Genomic DNA, 18381 nt, shown 5'->3' on the forward strand with positions numbered 1-18381 from the left:
GCACCAACATCATAGGCTTGTGAAGATCAGATGAGACAATATTTATTCAAAAGCTTAGTATAGTGCTTGGTAGATAGTAGGTGCCATATAAATGTTTATTCTTTTCTCTTCTTCCTCTTCTTTCCCCCTAATCTCTGATGGAGGAGAGACCCTCCTCAATGGAATCTCTATGTATTGGTGAAGTCACAGGTCCAAAGCACCATCTCAAAGTACTTTATAGACTCAAAAATCCTATTGAAATGCAGGTTATCCTTTTTGTCCATCCTTTGAATTCCCCATGTCTTCTGTACAGCCTTCTCTCATGTGCTGCTCTTTTTCATCAGTTCAACTTACCTAATGACCAATTGCTACCAGGAAGTGCCCTTAGAGTTCGATTACTTTATTTTATTTTTTTAACTCTTACTTTCTGTCCTAGTAACAACTCTAGGCAGTGGGGGTCAAGTGACTTGCCCAGGGTCACCCTGCTAGGAAGGGTCTGAGGCTAGATTTGAACCCAGGATCTCCCATCTCTGGGCTGGGCTCTCCATCCCCTGAACTATCTCACTGCACCGGGCTGAAGTTTCTTGAAAAGGGCTATTGCTGGGTCAGACTTGCCTCTTTGGGAATGTCCCAAGGCAGCTGCGTGGCATCTGGCCCAGGAAGGAGCGAGGCAGAAGAAAGTAGAGACCCTTTGCCTCGTCCATCCTCCGTCCCCCTCTTCTTCCCCATGACCTCACTGCCTCCCCCTTTGCCTTTCAGGTCCTGAGCCTGCAGCTGCTTCTGGCAGGGGCAGTTACGGCCCCCCAACACGCAGGGCCTCCGAGGCCCGCATGAGCTCCGGTGGAACCGACTACACGGGCCGGGACTCCGAAGGCCGGGACTACGGCCCAGGCGGGGCCGCCGGTGCCGATGCCAGCCGGAGTCCGGCAGGTGAGGGCTTGGAGGAGGCCAACAAGGCACCGAATGTGGAAGGAGCTGAAAGGAGGGGAAAGCCACGAATGGATGGGATGACGGTGAGAGGAGGGAGGAAGAAAGGAATCAGACAACCACATAGCCAGGCTGGAAGGGACCTGGCCGGCCACTGAGTGGAGCTTCTTAAAGAGGAGGCTGACTTGCCTCTGGTCACGGCTAAGGAGTGTCTGAGGCAGGATTGGAACTTGTATCTACTGAGTCACCCAGTGCCGTGACATGCTAGCTAGGATGTATAATATAAATAAAGCCAAGACCATAAATGTATAACAAATAAGTTTATGTTAATAAATAAATTTTAAGATCATACATTTATAACAAATAAATGTATGAGAAATCCAGAATAAATAAATTTAATATCATAAATTTTTAACAAATAAATTTATAATAATAAATGAATTTAAGATCATAAAGTATAACAAATAAATGTATGAGAAATTTAAAATAGATGTAAGATCATAAAATTATAACAATGAATAAATTTAAGATCGTAAATTTGTAACAAATAAATTTATGAGAAATTTAGAATAATAAATAAATTTAATATAAATGTATAACAAGTAAATTTATAATAAGTGAATTTAAGATCATAAAGGTATAGCAAATAAATTTATGAGAAATTTAAAATAAAAGTAAGATCATAAAATTACAGCAATAAATAAATTTAAGATTGTAAATTTGTAACAAATAAATTTATAATAATAAATGAATTTAAGATTATAAAGGTATAACAAATAAATGTATGAGAAATTTAAAATAAATGTAAGATCATAAAGTTACAACAACAAATAAATTTAAGATCGTAAATTTGTAACAAATAAATTTATGAGAAATTTAGAATAATAAATAAATTTAATATAAATGTATAACAAGTAAATTTATAATAAGTGAATTTAAGATCATAAAGGTATAGCAAATAAATTTATGAGAACTTTAAAATAAAAGTAAGATCATAAAATTATAGCAATAAATAAATTTAAGATTGTAAATTTGTAACAAATAAATTTATAATAATAAATGAATTTAAGATCATAAAGTATAACAAATAAATGTATGAGAANGGTCTTTTCTCTATCCCAGATAGCCTTGAGGGTCCATTCCAATCTCATGATTTGATGTTGTGGTGCTAGAATGTCATAGAGGAGATTCTTGGTCTCTGAGGTCTTTTCTCTTTCCCAGATAACCTTGAGGGTCCATCCCAACCTAATGATTTGATGCTAGGATGACATAGAGGGGAGTCTTAGACTCTGAGGTCTTTTCTCTTTCCCAGATAGCCTTGAGGGTCCATTCTAACCTAATGATTTGATGCTAGGATGACATAGAGGGGAGTCTGGGGTCTTTTCTCTATCCCAGATAGCCTTGAGGGTCCATTCCAACCTAATGATTTGATGCTAGGATGTCATGTAGGGGAATCTTGGACTCTGAGGTCTTTTCTCTTTCCCAGATAGCCTTGAGGGTCCATTCCAACCTCATGATTTGATGCTAGGATGACATAGAGGGGAGTCTTGGACTCTGGGGTCTTTTCTCTATCCCAGATAGCCTTGAGGGTCCATTCCAATCTCATGATTTGATGTTGTGGTGCTAGAATGTCATAGAGGAGATTCTTGGTCTCTGAGGTCTTTTCTCTTTCCCAGATAACCTTGAGGGTCCATCCCAACCTAATGATTTGATGCTAGGATGACATAGAGGGGAGTCTTAGACTCTGGGGTCTTTTCTCTTTCCCAGATAGCCTTGAGGGTCCATTCTAACCTAATGATTTGATGCTAGGATGACATAGAGGGGAGTCTGAGGTCTTTTCTCTATCCCAGATAGCCTTGAGGGTCCATTCCAACCTCATGATTTGATGTTGTGGTGCTAGAATGTCATAGAGGAGATTCTTGGTCTCTGAGGTCTTTTCTCTATCCCAGATAGCCTTGAGGGTCCATTCCAACCTCATGATTTGATGTTGTGATGCTAGAATGTCATAGAGGAGATTCTTGGTCTCTGAGGTCTTTTCTCTTTCCCAGATAGCCTTGCGGGTCCATTCCAACCTAATGATTTGATGCTAGGATGTCATAGAGGGGAGTCTTGGACTCTGAGGTCTTTTCTCTTTCCCAGATAGCCTTGAGGGTCCATTCCACGCTAGCAATTCGAGGATGCAGTGCTGGGCTATTGTCAGTGGTGAGTGTGGAGTGAGCCATGTCCCTACTGGAGAGGAATTGGGAATGAAGGATGGATGGCGCAGGCCCCCCACTTTGAAGGATGCTGAGCTGGCAGTTTTGTCTGGCCTCAGCTCCCCTCCACTGGCAAGCATCCCAGCTGTCTTAAATTCCTCAGCTATGCGTGGAATGTTTAATAGGAGGCTGCCGGCAATACCAATCACATAATCCTCTTGTCCCGGCCGGATGGCGGCTTAGCTTTTCTTTCTACGTGAGGCTGTGTTAGCATCAAAGTGAAGCTGAAGACCAAGGCTCTGTATCACTCCTCAAGTCTTCTAGTCTTTCCCCCGGCACCTGAAATCCTGCCTTTGCTGCTTATCACATCAGCTCCTATGCCTTCTTAGCGACAGATCCGGCCAGTGTTGCTCCTGTTTAATCTCACTTTCCTCCTCTCCATCCCCTCCCTCCTTTCTCTCTATAAGACTTAGCTTCAAGGGGGTGGTGTTTTTTGTTTTTTTAGGACAACAAGGCAGGGTCCTTCTGCCCTATAACAAGCACAGGGGCAATTTTCTTTCAGTTGTTTCAGTCACATCTGGTTTTTGTGACCCCATTTGGGCTTTTAATGGCCAAGACACTGGAGTGTTTTACTGTGTCCTCCTATTCATTTTATAGATGAGGAAACTGAGGCAAATGAAGGTAAATGACTTGCCCAGGGTCACACAGCTAATAAGTGTGTGAGGCCAGATCTGAACTCAGGAAGAGGAGTATTCCTGTCTCCAAACCTGGCACTATTCCCTGAGCTACCTAGCTACCCTTGAACTTCAGCTTCCCCCTCTACAAAAAGGGAGCATTGGATTAGATGCCCTCATGGGTCCCTTTCCACTGTCAGTCTCTGTTCCTGTGATGATGAGCCACCGAGCTCTTTTCTAGTTTGGAACCTTATGACCCAAGAGCTGTAAAATGAGAGCTTGGATTAGATGGCCTCTGAGATCCTTCCAGGCTCTAAAATCCATGAATTCACTATCTTCCAGCTCCCTGTGGTGTTTGATTCATTTCTGCTGGCCCGTCCTTAATGCCAGGGTTAGACAAACAGTTGTGTTGGCTAATAAAATTACATAACAGCCTAGATTCTGGCAGCTGGGAAGAGGTAGAGAGGAAGAGACCCGATGCGCAGGCGTTACAAGGGGCAGCAGAATCTTTTCTACATCTGTTTAAAGCCTATAGCTGGGGCTCTGTGGATAGAGAGCCAGACGTGCAGGGTTCAAATCTGACCTCAGACACTTCCTAGCTGTGTGACCCTGGGCAAGTCACTTAACCCCCATTGCCTAGCCCTGACCCTTCTTCTGCCTTGGAACTACTAGGTGGTATCAATTCTAAGACAGGCAATAAGGGTTTTCTTTTTAAAAAATAAATCAGTCAATAAACTCTATAGCCCCAAGTCCCAGTTTACTGGGACCAAAGGGTCTTTGTAGAAGAATTTGATAAGATAAAGCTGAAAGCAGGAGGCCCTTTAATTAGGGGAGCACTCTGTAAATTAATAGGAGACACCAAAGGGAATGGAATAACATGGCGTGGGGACCAGGGACCAATATCCACCTCTCCCACCTCCTCTCCTACTAGGGTTGGGTTGGGACTGATGCCTCCCAAGAGGGTGGGCAAGGGCACATTTTTAGAGCTAGAACCTTTGTGAGAGAGGATATGAATCTGATCTTTCTGGCTTGCACCCATTACTGCTCAGGGGTATCACAAGGGCTCCTTGAGCAAAATGGCTCAGGCTAAGGCACGAGGAAAGAGTCCACATGGGTCTTTGATTCCTGGGGGTCCTGGACAGCTTGCTTAGCCCAGGGCTCCTCATTCCTCCTATCATGGAAGGGGTCCTGCATAAGAGGTTCTGATTGGTTGCCCACCTCCTCACCACCTCAACAAGCAAAGAAATCAAGTTATAAGTCTGGGGAAAAAGATTCCAGATAAAAGAGAAAGGGAAGGGCAAAAAGGGTCATGAAGTCACAGATCAAGAGCCAGTCATTTAGTCCAATCGCCCTCATTTTACAGATAAAGAAACTGAGGGCCAAGTAGGGGAGTAATGTGCCCCGGGTTACAAAGATTTTAAATATCAAAATCTGGATTTGAACTCAGGTCCAGTGAGTGAGTTCAAGCACTTCATTCTAGCAGTCACTTTGCTTCAAAAATTAGGTATAAAGAAGGAGGAAGGACTGTGGTAGATGCTTCAGAGACTTCAATATCCCCTTTACACATTGGAAGGAAAGGAAGAATAATAAACATTTACTATTATGTACCAGACACTATGCTAAGCACTTTACAAATATCAGATTTAATCCTCCCAACTCTGTTATTATTATACCCATTTTATAGTTGAGGAAACTGAGGCAGACAGGTTAAGTGACTTGCCTAGGGTCAGACAGCCAGTAAATGTCTGAGGCAGAATTTGAATTCAGATCTCCCTAACTCCAGGTCAACATTGGGTTTGGAATCCTCAGAATTTGATTTGAATCAGGATTCTGCTCTACTGGGACTTGGGGCAAACTACTTCTCCCCTCTGTAAATAAGGAAGTTGCACCAGATGCTCTCTGACACCCCTTCTTGCTCTAACTCTCTGATCTTCCACCCTGCATAGTGGTCAGCAATAGCCTGTCATAACCCAAACTACCCAAGCCCCCTTTTCTCTGTCCAATCTCTTTAAGTCCTTCCACAGCATTTATGGTGGTGTCATGTCTAAAAAGAAGATGTTACCTTGGACAAGTCACTTAATTTCTTAGTGCCCCACTTAACTTTCAGAACCTATAAATTATCAACAAGTTATTGATCTGTATTGGTAGAGAGAAGTTCCACACTAGAAGTTCTGTAGATGGATGAAATTGGGGGCCCAGAACAAATCACATCTCCCTCTCTCAATAAAAGCAAAAACATTTATCTATCACCTTCTGTTTTCATGTTATCATTCTTATCAGTAAGGGTTATATATTCAGTTCCCTCGAGGAGCTAATAGCCAAATAGACCAATAAGGTAGATGCAAATAACTATATTCTGAAATATTCTGTGAGAAAGAACAGAAGAAAGATACAAAGCACTGTAGGGAGAGATGGTTTGAAAATAGATCTGGGAGTCACCTTAGAATTCATATAATCCAGCCCCCTCTTTTCCCCAGATCCATAGCAGTTAAGTGACTTGTCCAAGGTCATTCATGTAATTTGCAGCCAAATTCGCTACTCTAAACACTATCTCCTATGGCTCCTTACAAGAGAGAGCATGGTTCAAATCTGGCCTCAGACACTTCCCAGCTGTGTGACCCTGGGCAAGTCACTTGACCCCCATTGCCTAGCCCTTACCACTCTTCCACCAAAGAGCCAATACACAGAAGGTAAGGGTTAAAAAAATGAAAACAAAAAAACAAAAAACAAGAGAGAGCATGATAGATGAAGGGTCAGAAGACCAAGGTTGGAGGCAGCTAGGTGGCTCAGGGGATAGAGAGCCAGGCCTGGAGTTGGGTTCAAATCTGACCTCAGACACTTTGAAGCTGTGTGACCCTGGGCAAGTCTCTTAATCCCAATTGCCTAGCCCTTACTTCTTTTCTGTGTTGGAGCCAATACTTAGTATTTATTCTAAAAAAGAATGTAAGGGTTTAAAAAAAGAAAAAGAATACAATCTATGTTAAAAATCTTGCTTTTGTCAATTTACTTCCAATCTTTGATCATCACTTGTCCCTTCTTAGTCTCTGTGTCTTTATCTGTAAAAGCAAAAGGCTCTAAGATTCCTTCCAACTCTGATGATCTAATCTGACCAAAGGAATCTAGGAAAGCTTCAGGGAGGTGGTGATGTTTGGAATGAATTTTGAAGGATAGGTTGATTGTAGAGGAGAAGGTACTCTTGTAAGAAGAAGGTGTGAAAAAAGGTGTGGATGTGAATAAATGTGGGGCATCTTCTAGGAACAAGGAGCTCAGTTTGAATGGAACCTAGAGTACAATAAACCATGGTAAAGGAGGAACAGCTGAAGGAACCAGAGATTTTTTTGCTTGAAGAAGACTCAAAAGCATGATCACAGTCTTCAAGGACAAAGGGTCATAGTTATTTTTTTAAGGAAAGTTCCATTGATGCTTATGCTCTTTTGGATGGTTTTTTAAACCCTTATTATCCATTTTAATTAGTATCACTTTTGAAACCCTTCTTTTACATGTGAGGAAACTGAGGACCAGCAAGAGGTGAAGCAACTTACCCAGAGTCATATAGCTAGGAAATGTCTGAGATGGTATTCAAGCCCAGGTCTCCCTGACTCCACATCCAGTGCTCTATTGACTACACTGCTAGTCTTCTTAACCCTTTAGGAAGGATTTTAGGAAGACTCAATTACTTAATCAACAAGCACTGATTAAGCACCTAGAAGGTGGTAGATCCTATGCAAGGTCCTACTGTGACAAAGACAAAAGTAATATAGGCCCTGCCAACTGTCTGTTCAAGCAAATAATATATACGTATGTAAGGATGGATAGAGAGAAAGAGACGGATGGATGAATAGATGATAGATAGATAGACAGATAAATGGATAGATGGATAAGCAAATGGATGGATTGATGGAAGAATGGATAGATAGATGGGAGAGATTGCTAGAAACAGATATCTAGATGGGTGTATAGATAAGATGGATGATAAATGGATGGATAGATAGAAAAGCAAATGGATAGATTGATAGAAACATAGATAGATAGATAGATAGATAGATAGATAGATAGATAGATAGATAGACAGATAGATAAAAGACAGATAAAAATATATGGATGCACAGATAAGTGGATAGATGGATAGGTAATGGATGGATGATAAATGGATGCATAGATGAGCAAATGGATGGGTGAATGGATAGATTGATAGAAACCTAGATAGATAGATAGATAGATAGATAGATAGATAGATAGATAGATAGATAGATAGATAGATGAAAGACAGATAAAATATATGGATAGACAGATAAGTGGATAGATGGATAGGTAATGGGTGGATGATAAATGGATGGATAGATAGATAAATAGATAAGGAAATGGATGAAATTGATGGATGGATGAATGGATAGATAACATAGATTGATAGAAACACATACATAGATACATAGATGGATAGACAGATAATAAGTAGATAGATGGAGAGATAGATAAATGGATAGATGAATAGATGGATAGGTGGTGTGTAGATAAATTGATAGATAATAGATAGAAGGATAATAGGTACATGGATGGAGAGATAGATTGATAGACATATAGAAGAAAGAGAGATGGATAGATGAGAGAGATGATAGATAATAGGTAGATGGATAAAGAGTTAAACATATATATATACATATATAGATGGATAGATAGATGCATTTATTAAGCACCTGCTATTTACTAGGCACTATGCAAAGTACTAGGGTCACAATTACAAGCAAGATAGTTCTCATCATCAAGATTTATATTCTAATAGGGAAAATATTAGATAAAGAGTGGGGGGGAGATCAGGTTGAGGAGTTGGTTGTGGAAGAAGCAAAGTCCAGAGAGTTGAATCAGGAAGGGGTAAAGTAAATCATAGCTGAGGGCCACCTGAAATAATTGTCCAGATCAAGGCCCACCATACTTATCATCTGAGTAAATATTATAAGTGAAGGTAGATTGTGTTAGACCCCAGAGGACAGAGCAAAGTGTAGACATTTCACAGAAGCAGATTTTTGAATCAATGGAAGGCATAACAACTTCAGAGTGAGAGCTGTCCCAAAGTGGAATGGGCTGCCCCCAGAGATATTGGGTTTCCCATCAATGGAGGTTGGAGCCTACTTGGCCACTTAAGGATGCTGTAGAAGGGATTTCTGCTCAGGTGTACATTGAGCCCCATGGCCTCTGCTGCCCCTTACAGTTCTGATATTCTGGGACTCTGTGATCCCAGCTACCTGGCAGAAAATCCACAGAATGATGTAATTACAACTCTTCTTCTGTCAGAAAAAGCTGACTCACTTTATTATAAAAGGCTTAGTCACACCTGGTGGCCTACGGATGCTAATGAATCAGGGTAATCCCCAGGCTAAATATATTTGAAGTGGCTGGGAATGAGTTATAATTTTGGAACAAACCCCAGTCATAAGAGAGTCCTCAACACTGGTGGTATCTGCTAAAAAAAATGCAATGCTAGAGATTTTTGGACTTCCTCATAAACCCATGGATCCATATTTCAGCCATAGTTCCTGGCCCTACTTGGTCTCTGAGGACCTTGGGAGTAAGGCCCATGGCTATGGAAGCCCCAGTGCCCCTAGGATGCTTATTCCTACTGTTAACTGATTTGGGATGTAGCCTGGATAGGAAAGTCTGAGAAGATGTGGCCAAGGTTGGGGATAAGAAAGATCTATTGGGAAGAGCATAGTGAGACCAACTGAAGAATTTCCCTTAGAAAAAGATTAATACACATTTATCAAGAGATCAACAATCAATCAACTCACATTTATTAAGCACCTACTATGTGCCAAGAACTATGCTAGATACAAAGACAAAAATGTCTATTGGGGGAGAAAATGCATATGCATATAAGGACAGACAATACATACAATATGAGTACAAGGTAATGGGGGGATTGGGGAAGGCGGAAGGAGAAGCATTAATAGCTGGGGAGAGGAAGAAAAGTCTCAGCAGGAGTAGGTGTAGTAGAGAGAACCCTGGAGTAGAGTCAGGGGTCATGGATTCGAATCTTGGCTCAGCTGCTTATTAAATCAAATTCTTTAACTTAATAGCAACATTCAAAGGATCATGGCTTTAGAACTGGATCAGATCTTCAAAGACATCAAGTCCAATACCCTCATTTTATAGATGGGTAAACTGAGGTAATTAGGCTGTCTGAAGGGCAGCAATGGGATACCAGGTCTGAAAAGGGAGACTAGAGCCAGATATTAAAGGACTTTAGACAACAGAGGATTCTATATTTGAGCCTAAAGATAATAGAGAACCATTAAATATTCTTGAGCCAAGAAGTGGCATGGCCACATTTATGTATGCACTGGAAAGATTACTTTGGCAAATGTGCCAGTGAGACAAAGGATTAAAAGGAGAAAGAACGATACCAGGAACGAAGGATGCGATTGTCTCATTGAATTTGGTGCTGGTCAGACCTCTCCTGAAACATTGGATCTACCTTTTAGGAGGGCTGTTGGCAAGCTGTAATGTGTCCTGAGGAAGGCAGATTCACAGGAGAGAGAGAGGACTAAAGAATCTGGTTTATGCCACTCTGAACCTCAGTTTCCCCTCCTCCCTCTAATGAAGAAGTTGAACTCTATTTCTAAGATTCCTTCCAGTGCTGAAGTCCCAGTATTCCCAGTAATTGATCCTTTTGGACAGTGGAAGCAGGAAAAATGGTGACAGAGACAGGCATTTGGAGTAGAATAGAAGGTGGGTAGGAAAGATGGAAAGCCCCAATCTAGGACAATCTGGTAGCTTATGGGCTGGTGGCTTTCTTGAGCTGTATTTGGAATGTTAATGGTGGCTTTCCCTTTGTTCCTTCTAGGTTTGAGACGGGCCAACTCAGTTCAGGCCTCCAGACCCTCTCAAGCACCCAGCCAAAGTGCCGCAGCTCAGCCTGGTCCCCCAGGTAAGGCTCCATTCATTGTCTATCGGACCCACCCGGGTGTTTGTTTCTGAAGCTATCCCCCCTGCACACAAATGTTTTTTTGAGGTGAATTACAGACAGCTGGGGTGCAAGAGATGAGAAGGCAATACGTGGGTACTACGTGGTTGTAAATATTTAGCTAGCATCTCTAAAAAATGTAGAACACATTTTAAAGTTTAATCTGTATTAATAACACTAAATCTATTAATTTACACTAAATCTAATTAATTAATCTATAAATTAATAACACTAAAACAACAAAACAATAAATCCAAGTCCTATTTTGTAGTATTTGCTGATTTCCAAGATATAAATGCTTATCCTGGAAATTTAACTATCAGCTCTCTGATATGACAACTCCTTTGGTGCTACATATAGGAACCAGCCCTTTGCAAAGACAATAATATTGGTGAAGGGGTAACAAGGGGCAGCCCAGCCTTGTGTTTGTCTGTGAAGAGATTACAGAGGAGTATGAGACATGGTCTTTGCCCTCATCTGCTTCCACTCTAGCTACAAAGCCATTTGAAATTTGTATAGCACTGAGGGTTTATAAAAAACTCTATATCTATTATTATTTATTTAAAAAATTTTCCATTGTTACATGATTCTTGTTGTTTCCTTCCCCTGTTCCCTTCCCTCCTCCCAGAGATGACAAGCAGTTTCACTGGCTTATACATATATTATCACTCAAATCCTATTTCCATGTTTTTGTAATAGAGTCATCTTTGAAAACCCAAACCCCAAACCCTGTACACATATAAACACAGGATAAGTCATATGTTTTCTTCTGCATTTCTACTCCCACAGTTCTTTCTCTAGATGTGAATAGCATTCTTGCTCCTAAGTCCCTCAGAATTGTCCTGGATCATTGCATTGCTATTAGTAGCAAAGTCAATCACATTTAATTGGCCCACAATGTTTCAGTTACTGTGTATAATATTCTCCTGGTTCTGCACATTTCACTCTGCATCCGTTCATGTGGGTCTTTCCAGTTCTTATAGAAATCAAGGAGTTCATCATTTCTTATAACACAATAGTATTCCATCACCAACAGACACCACAATTTGTTCAGCCATTCCCCAATCGAGGGACAACCCCTCAGTTTCCAATTTTTTGACACTACAAAAAGCCTAGCTATAAATATTTGTGTACAAACAGATCCTTTACCATTTTTTTTATTTCTTTGGGATACAAAACTAATAGTGGTACTGCTGGATCAGAGGGGCATGCATTCTTTTAAAGTCCTTTACGCATAATTCCAAACTGCCTTCCAGAATATTCGATTATATTATTTCTTTTGAGCCTCACAGAAGAGTCCATGAAGTAGCTGCAATAGATGTCATTATCCCCATTTTAAAGATGAGGGAATCAAGGCTTGGAAAGATTAAGTGGTTTGTCCACGATTACCCAGCTAGCAAGCATCAGAAGTGGAATTTGAACCCAGGCCTCCCTAAATCTAGGTCCTGCACTCCCCACCAAGACAACTCTCTAAGATGTTTGAGTCATACCTGCCTTTTGATCCAGCCATAGCACTGCTTGTATACCCCAAAGAGATAATAAGGAAAAATACGTGTACAAAAATATTTATAGCCACGCTCTTTGTGGTGGCAAAAAAATTGGAAAGTGAGGGGATGCCCTTCAATTGGGGAATGGCTTAACAAATTGTGGTATCTGCTGGTGATGGAATACTATTGTGCTCAAAGGAATAATGAACTGGAGGGATTCCATGTGAACTGGAAAGACCTCCAGGAATTGATGCAGAGTGAAAGGAGCAGATCCAGGAGAATATTGTACACAGAGACTGATATACTGTGGCACAATTGAATGTAATGGTCTTCTCTACTAGCAGCAATGCAAGGATCCAGAGAAAGGCTGAGGGACTTATGAGAAAGAAAACTAGTCACACTCAGAGGAAGAACTGTGGGAGGAGAAACACAGAAGAAAAACAACTGCTTGATCACATGGCCTGATGGGAATATTATTGGGGATGTAGGACACTAAACAATAACTATAGTCCAACTATCAATAATATGGAATTAGGTCTTAATCAATGATACATGTAAAACCCAATGGAATTGTGCATCAGCTGCGGGGGAGGGGGGGTTGGGGGAGAGGGAAAAAACATGAAACATGTAACTATGGGGAAATATTCAAAATTAAAAAAAAGATGTTTGAGTCATCTTTGGCAAATCTCTGGGCTTCTGACTCTTCATCTATAACAGGATAGGGCTATCACAAAGTTTCAGAACTAGAAGGGACATCAGAGACCATCAAGGCCAACTTGAACAGGGACTCTCCTCCAGAATCCTATCCAGCCTTAGTCTGGAGACCTCCAAATACCTAATGATCTATCTCTAATGTCCTTTCCACTTCGTTTGCATTTGAAACCTATATATTCAAATAAACAGAGAACTGAACAAGATAGTATATATGTAATAAAGGCAGAGCAAAGGATGATAAGGGGTCTCAAGATGGGACAGCCTCATGGGCTGAGTTCCTTATGGCATAGCAGAAGGGGGTACTAGACTAGAATTATCTTCTCATCTTTGTTTCTCAATTTCCTCCTCTGTAAAATGAGAAGATTGGATTGGATAATCCCCTACTAGCTCCGAATCTATATGAATTCCCTGAGAGTTGAGGGGCAGGAGTTGGGGAAGGTAGAGATGAATCCCAAATATCCCAGAAGCTCATATCAGAGTAGATTTTTATTTCTTAAATTAAACTAAATTTTTTAGTTACCAAAATTTTTTAATTTATTTTTTTTTATTACCAAAAAGCTATTTGTCTCTCTCCTCAATTGGAAAAATAGAAGAAAAACCCACAAAACCTTGTAACACTCCTACCGTGACAGCGGGATAAGTTATAGAGCTAAAGCTGGGCAGTTTCTAATGTATATAACTCTGCTAAATCTAACATATAGATTGGATAAATGTCTCTGATTGTTGTTGCTGTGATTGTCACCGTCTTCATCATTTACTACTCCAACTCTCTCTCATTGTCTGATAGGACCCCCAGGGGTCAGCAGACCAGGACCAAATACAGCTGGCAGATTTCCAGATCAAAGACCAGGTAACTCTCCTTGGCTTCCATATTTCTTATCTTTATAACTGGTTCACATTCTCTGGTGCCTTCCAGGAGTCAGTAGATCCTTCCTCTCTTTCTAGAAATCTTCAAGAGATTGTTCAATCATTTTTCAGTTGTGTCCAATTCTTTGTGACCCTACTTGGGGTTTTCTTGGCAAAGATACTGGAGTGGTTTGCTGTTTCCTTCTCCAGCTCCATTTACACATGAGGAAATTGAGGCAAATAGGATGAAGTGACTTGCCCAGGGTCACATAGCTATTAAGTGTTTGAGGCCAGATTTGAACTCAGAAACAGTCTTCTGAACTCTAGGTCTGGCACTCTATCCACTGTACCCCTCTGCTGCCCCATCTTCAAGATGACCACATGTTAATCAGTGAGCATTTATTCAGCACCTCCAGTGTGCCAGACACTGTTCTAAGTGCTGGGAATATGAAGGCAAAAATGAAACCATTCCTGCACTCAAGGGAGGTATCATTTATATAGATAAATGATCACAAAATGGGTAGAATCATTCTTGTTCATAGTATAATGAAAATGGCATTGGCTTGGGAATCAGAGAAGGTGAGTTCAAATCCCAATTCTGAGGCTCCTTTGTGACCTTGGGCAAGTCAGTTGACATTTCTGATGTATTTATTACGTAAGTTTGCATAATCCAGTTATTTGTACCTATATCTTCTCTCCAGGCCAAAATTCCCTTTCCTGGCCACGGATTCCCCCTGTATATTTGTCTTGCTCTGTTGAAATGGAAACTCCTTGAAGACAGGGACTGTTTCATCTTTTGCATTTCTATGAATAATACAGTGTTTGGTATATAGTAAATACTTAATATATTTTTTCCTGTCTTAGAATCAATACTGAGTATGAATTCCAGGACAGAAGAGTGGTAGAGCTAAGCAGTAGGTGTTAAGTGACTTGCCCATAACTGGGAAGTGTCTGAGAGCAGATTTGAACCCAGGACCTTCTGTCTCCAGGCCTGATTCTTAATCCACTGAGTCACTTAGTTGCCCCTTTAATGAGTTTTTTTAAATCATTCGTTTTCTTATTAGACTTACTAGACTTTACTAGTTTTATTAGAGTTCTTCTCTAGACTTACTAGTTTAGACTCAATAAACACTTATTAAGTGCCCACTATGCACCAGGGACTGTGCTAAACACCAGAGATTCAAAAAGAGGCAAAAGACAGTTCTTGCCCTCACATAGCTTCTAATCTAATAGGAGAAATGACAAGAAAACAAATATGCCCAAACAAGTTCTATACAGGATAGATAGGAAATAACTTAGAGAGAGGAGGCAGAAGAATGGAGAGGGGTTAGGGAGGGCATCCCATAGAAGATGGGATTTTAGTTGGGATTTGAAGGAAGGTTCCATGAGGGAAGGGATTTTGTCTTATGAAAGCTTTGTGGGCAAGTCCCTTCATATTATTTGCCTCAGTTTCCTCATCTGTCAAATGAGCTAGAGAAGGAAAGGACACACCACTCCAGGATCTTTGCCAAAAAAACCATACAAGGGGGTCATAAAGAGTTGAACATGGTGGTTCCCCATCAAGCTTTATGTGTTTCCAGTGATGAACACAAGGCTCTTTTAAATAAAGATTTACTTAATCCTTATTATCTATCTTTATTAAATATTTATTATTTATCATTATTTAAGTAAATGAATGAAACCTCCATGTTTCTAATTTATCATCCTTACTGTTTCTCCCTCCAGTTCAGGGAGACGTGGCCCAAGGGGAGCCTGCCTACCCTTCAGCAGCGGCCACTCCTCGCGATGACCGAGCAGGGGATGTGGCAGGTTACCCCTCAGCTGGAGCTAAGGAAGATCGTGCAGCCCGACGAATGGGAGCCTACTCTCAGGCAGCTGCTGCACCCCAGCCTGCTGCCGCCCCAGCCCGGCAGCAGCAGCAGCCACCCCCAGAAGAGGATGAAGAAGAGGCAAATAGCTATGATTCTGATGAAGCAAGTAGGTACCATTTGAGCTTGGCCAGAGGAAAACTATTCTGGTTGGCCCCAGAAGGCAGAGGGAGGAGCACTTGGGCGAGAGTTATAGAGAAGATTTAAGTTTGATGAAATGAAAATGAAAACTTCCTAATTTTGTTTTGTTTGGGGTGACTTCTAATGTCCCTTTCAGCTTGATTATAGTTCCAGAAGTCACCACAAATGGAGGGGTTTCCACTTGCAGCACTGGAGGTGGGTCTTGGTTTCTAATAAGAAGAATGATGCTCGGAAGGAAGAAGAAAAGAATGATGGACCTTCAGATCAAGATTAGTCTCGGGAGGTGTCAGGTGTTTATCCCAGGGCTGAGAAGGGTCTCCCATCCTATAGATACTTTTGGTATTGAGAGGGATAGGGAGATGTACTGGAGCTGGGGCTCCTGGAAACGTTACTCAATGCCCTTGAACCATGGGGATGTGGCATGTCTATTATCCAGCATGGCGTCATGATAAAAGTATTGGGATTGGAGTCCAAGGATCTAGAGCAATGGTCGGCAACCTTTTTGGCTGTGAGAGCCATAAATGCCTGTGGAAGGAGGAGGATGGAGGGGGAAGGCCTTGGAATATGGGACGGGGGCTGAAGGGCCCCCTGGGGCACATCCTGGGGCTCTGCCCGGACTGACCGGTTGGGAGGTGGAGCCAGATATGGCTTAAGAGCCATATGTTGCTGACCCCTGATCTAGAGAGTCAGAGGAGTAGAGTAGGTAGAGAGCCAGCTGCAAAGGTGACTTAACTTGTGTGCCTTAGTTTCCTCATCTGTAAAAAGCCTTGAATTGTTGTTATTTAAGGTTTCCGTTCTGAATCCATGTTCCAATGAATGAATGAACGAATGGGAAAGCATGCAAGAATCATCAATTATGTGACAAGAACTAGGAACCTTTATTTTCCATCATGATACTGTACCAGTGTGGGTTGTCAAGGAGGAAAGAATCATGGTAGGAGGAAGTCATCTCAAAAGTCCTCCCGGAAGTGGTGCTGCCCTCTCACTTCTTCACTTCCATCGGATTCCTCCAGAGTAGTGCTTCAATGGAAAAAGACCCGTCAGTCTCATCTTCTTTTTTGAAGCACTAATGGGGAAAGAGGGGAGAGAGGAAATTCCCCTCCAGTCGTCCACCTACCCACTCTAAAGCATCCTTCTAGCAATAAACCTGGCCTCCTAAGGATGCTTCCTCAAATTGCTCAGAGAAAAATCAAGAGAGATCCTGAATGCTTCTGGGCCACCCCTGGGTAAATCCTCTGGAGAATTTTAGTAACCTGTGGGGAAAGCCAGCATAGTATAATAATCATAGCAGCAGCAGCAGCCACTAATATTATATAGCACTTTAAAGGTTGTAAAGCAGTATATACCGAGTATATAATGGAGATCAAATGCTTTGCAAACTGTAAAGTGCTCTTTGGGGTTAGAGAATGAACCTCTGTTTTTTTTAGAAGAAGGTACTTCCAGGTAAGGAATCTCCCTCCACTAATATAGGGTAGCCCCTTTTCTTCAACTTAAAATCTAAAACTTAAAAACTAAAGAAGGCCAAAGAAGACAGAGAGAGAAAGACTGGTACAAAAACAGAGACAGAGAGACAGACAGAAATAGAAACAGAGATAGAAAAGGCAGAGGCAGAGAAAGGTAGAAAGGGAGGAAGGAAGAGAGAGAAGAAGAACATAGATATAAATTATATAGGGCAGTTAGGTGGCACAGTGGGTAGAGTGCCAGACCTGAAGTCAAGAAAGGCTCATCTTCCTGAGTTCAAATCTAGCTTCAGACATGTAGTAACTGTGTGACCTTGGATAAGTCACTTAACCCTGCTTGTCTCCATTTCCTCTTCTATAAAATGAGCTGGATAAGGAAATGGCAGACCACATCAATGGAGTCACAAATTGGGTCACAAAGAGTCAGACACAACTGAAAACTACTGAACAACTGCACAGATAATATAGATGTGCACTGGCTATGCATGTTTTCCCAGAGACAGACAGGGCACAGGGACTTCTATGTTGTGTGCATGGGAGTGTCCATATAGAAGGAGGTCTGGCTCTGAGTTTGTGGCTCTGATGGGCAGCTGTCTGGGGGAGGGTGTGACTTGGTAAATACCTCTCCATGTTCTTCAGGGTGAAAAAGGAGGCACCATCCCTTTGAAGGGGCAAGAGATTCTATCTAGAGTTTAACAAGATTCCTGCCATGTTCCTAGGTCTAAGTGCTTCTAATGGCTGCTAAATAAGTAATGGAGAGGGGCATGGTGCCCAGGCACTGACTCTGTCACTCCTCAACTGTAAATAATAGACTGGCACCAAAAGTCCAGCTTCAGAGATGAATTATTCAGCTTTCTAGGGAGGAGGCTTCTCTGGGGAAACTTACACAATCTTTAAAGGAGGTGAATTTCCACATTAGAATCACAGAATTTTGTGCCTGATCAGGAAGGAGCCTGTGAGGGGAATGAGGAAGAAGAATCAGAAAATCAAGCTTTGTCTTTACTTCAGTGGGAGGAAGGATTGGAAGGGACCAGAAAGGAGAAAGGAAAGGAGGAAAGAAGGAAGGAAGGAAGGAAGGAAGGAAGGAAGGAAGGAAGGAAGGAAGGAAGGAAGGAAGGAAGGAAGGAAAGCG

At 41.5% G+C, this 18381-nt stretch overlaps 1 protein-coding gene across 1 annotated transcript in view; it reads left to right on the forward strand.

Moving 5' to 3' along the window:
* The window catches only part of RPH3A (rabphilin 3A), a 116821-nt gene that overhangs the window by 57704 nt on the left and 40736 nt on the right, over window positions 1-18381 (forward strand). The window contains exons 9-12 of the mRNA XM_044685431.1: window positions 739-909; window positions 10614-10697; window positions 13722-13784; window positions 15506-15757. Coding sequence (XP_044541366.1) covers window positions 739-909; window positions 10614-10697; window positions 13722-13784; window positions 15506-15757 — 570 coding nt within the window. The remainder of the gene's footprint in view (window positions 1-738; window positions 910-10613; window positions 10698-13721; window positions 13785-15505; window positions 15758-18381) is intronic.

Source organism: Gracilinanus agilis, chromosome 1, assembly GCF_016433145.1.
Source record: "Gracilinanus agilis isolate LMUSP501 chromosome 1, AgileGrace, whole genome shotgun sequence".
In the NCBI taxonomy this organism is placed as follows: Eukaryota; Metazoa; Chordata; class Mammalia; order Didelphimorphia; family Didelphidae; genus Gracilinanus; species Gracilinanus agilis.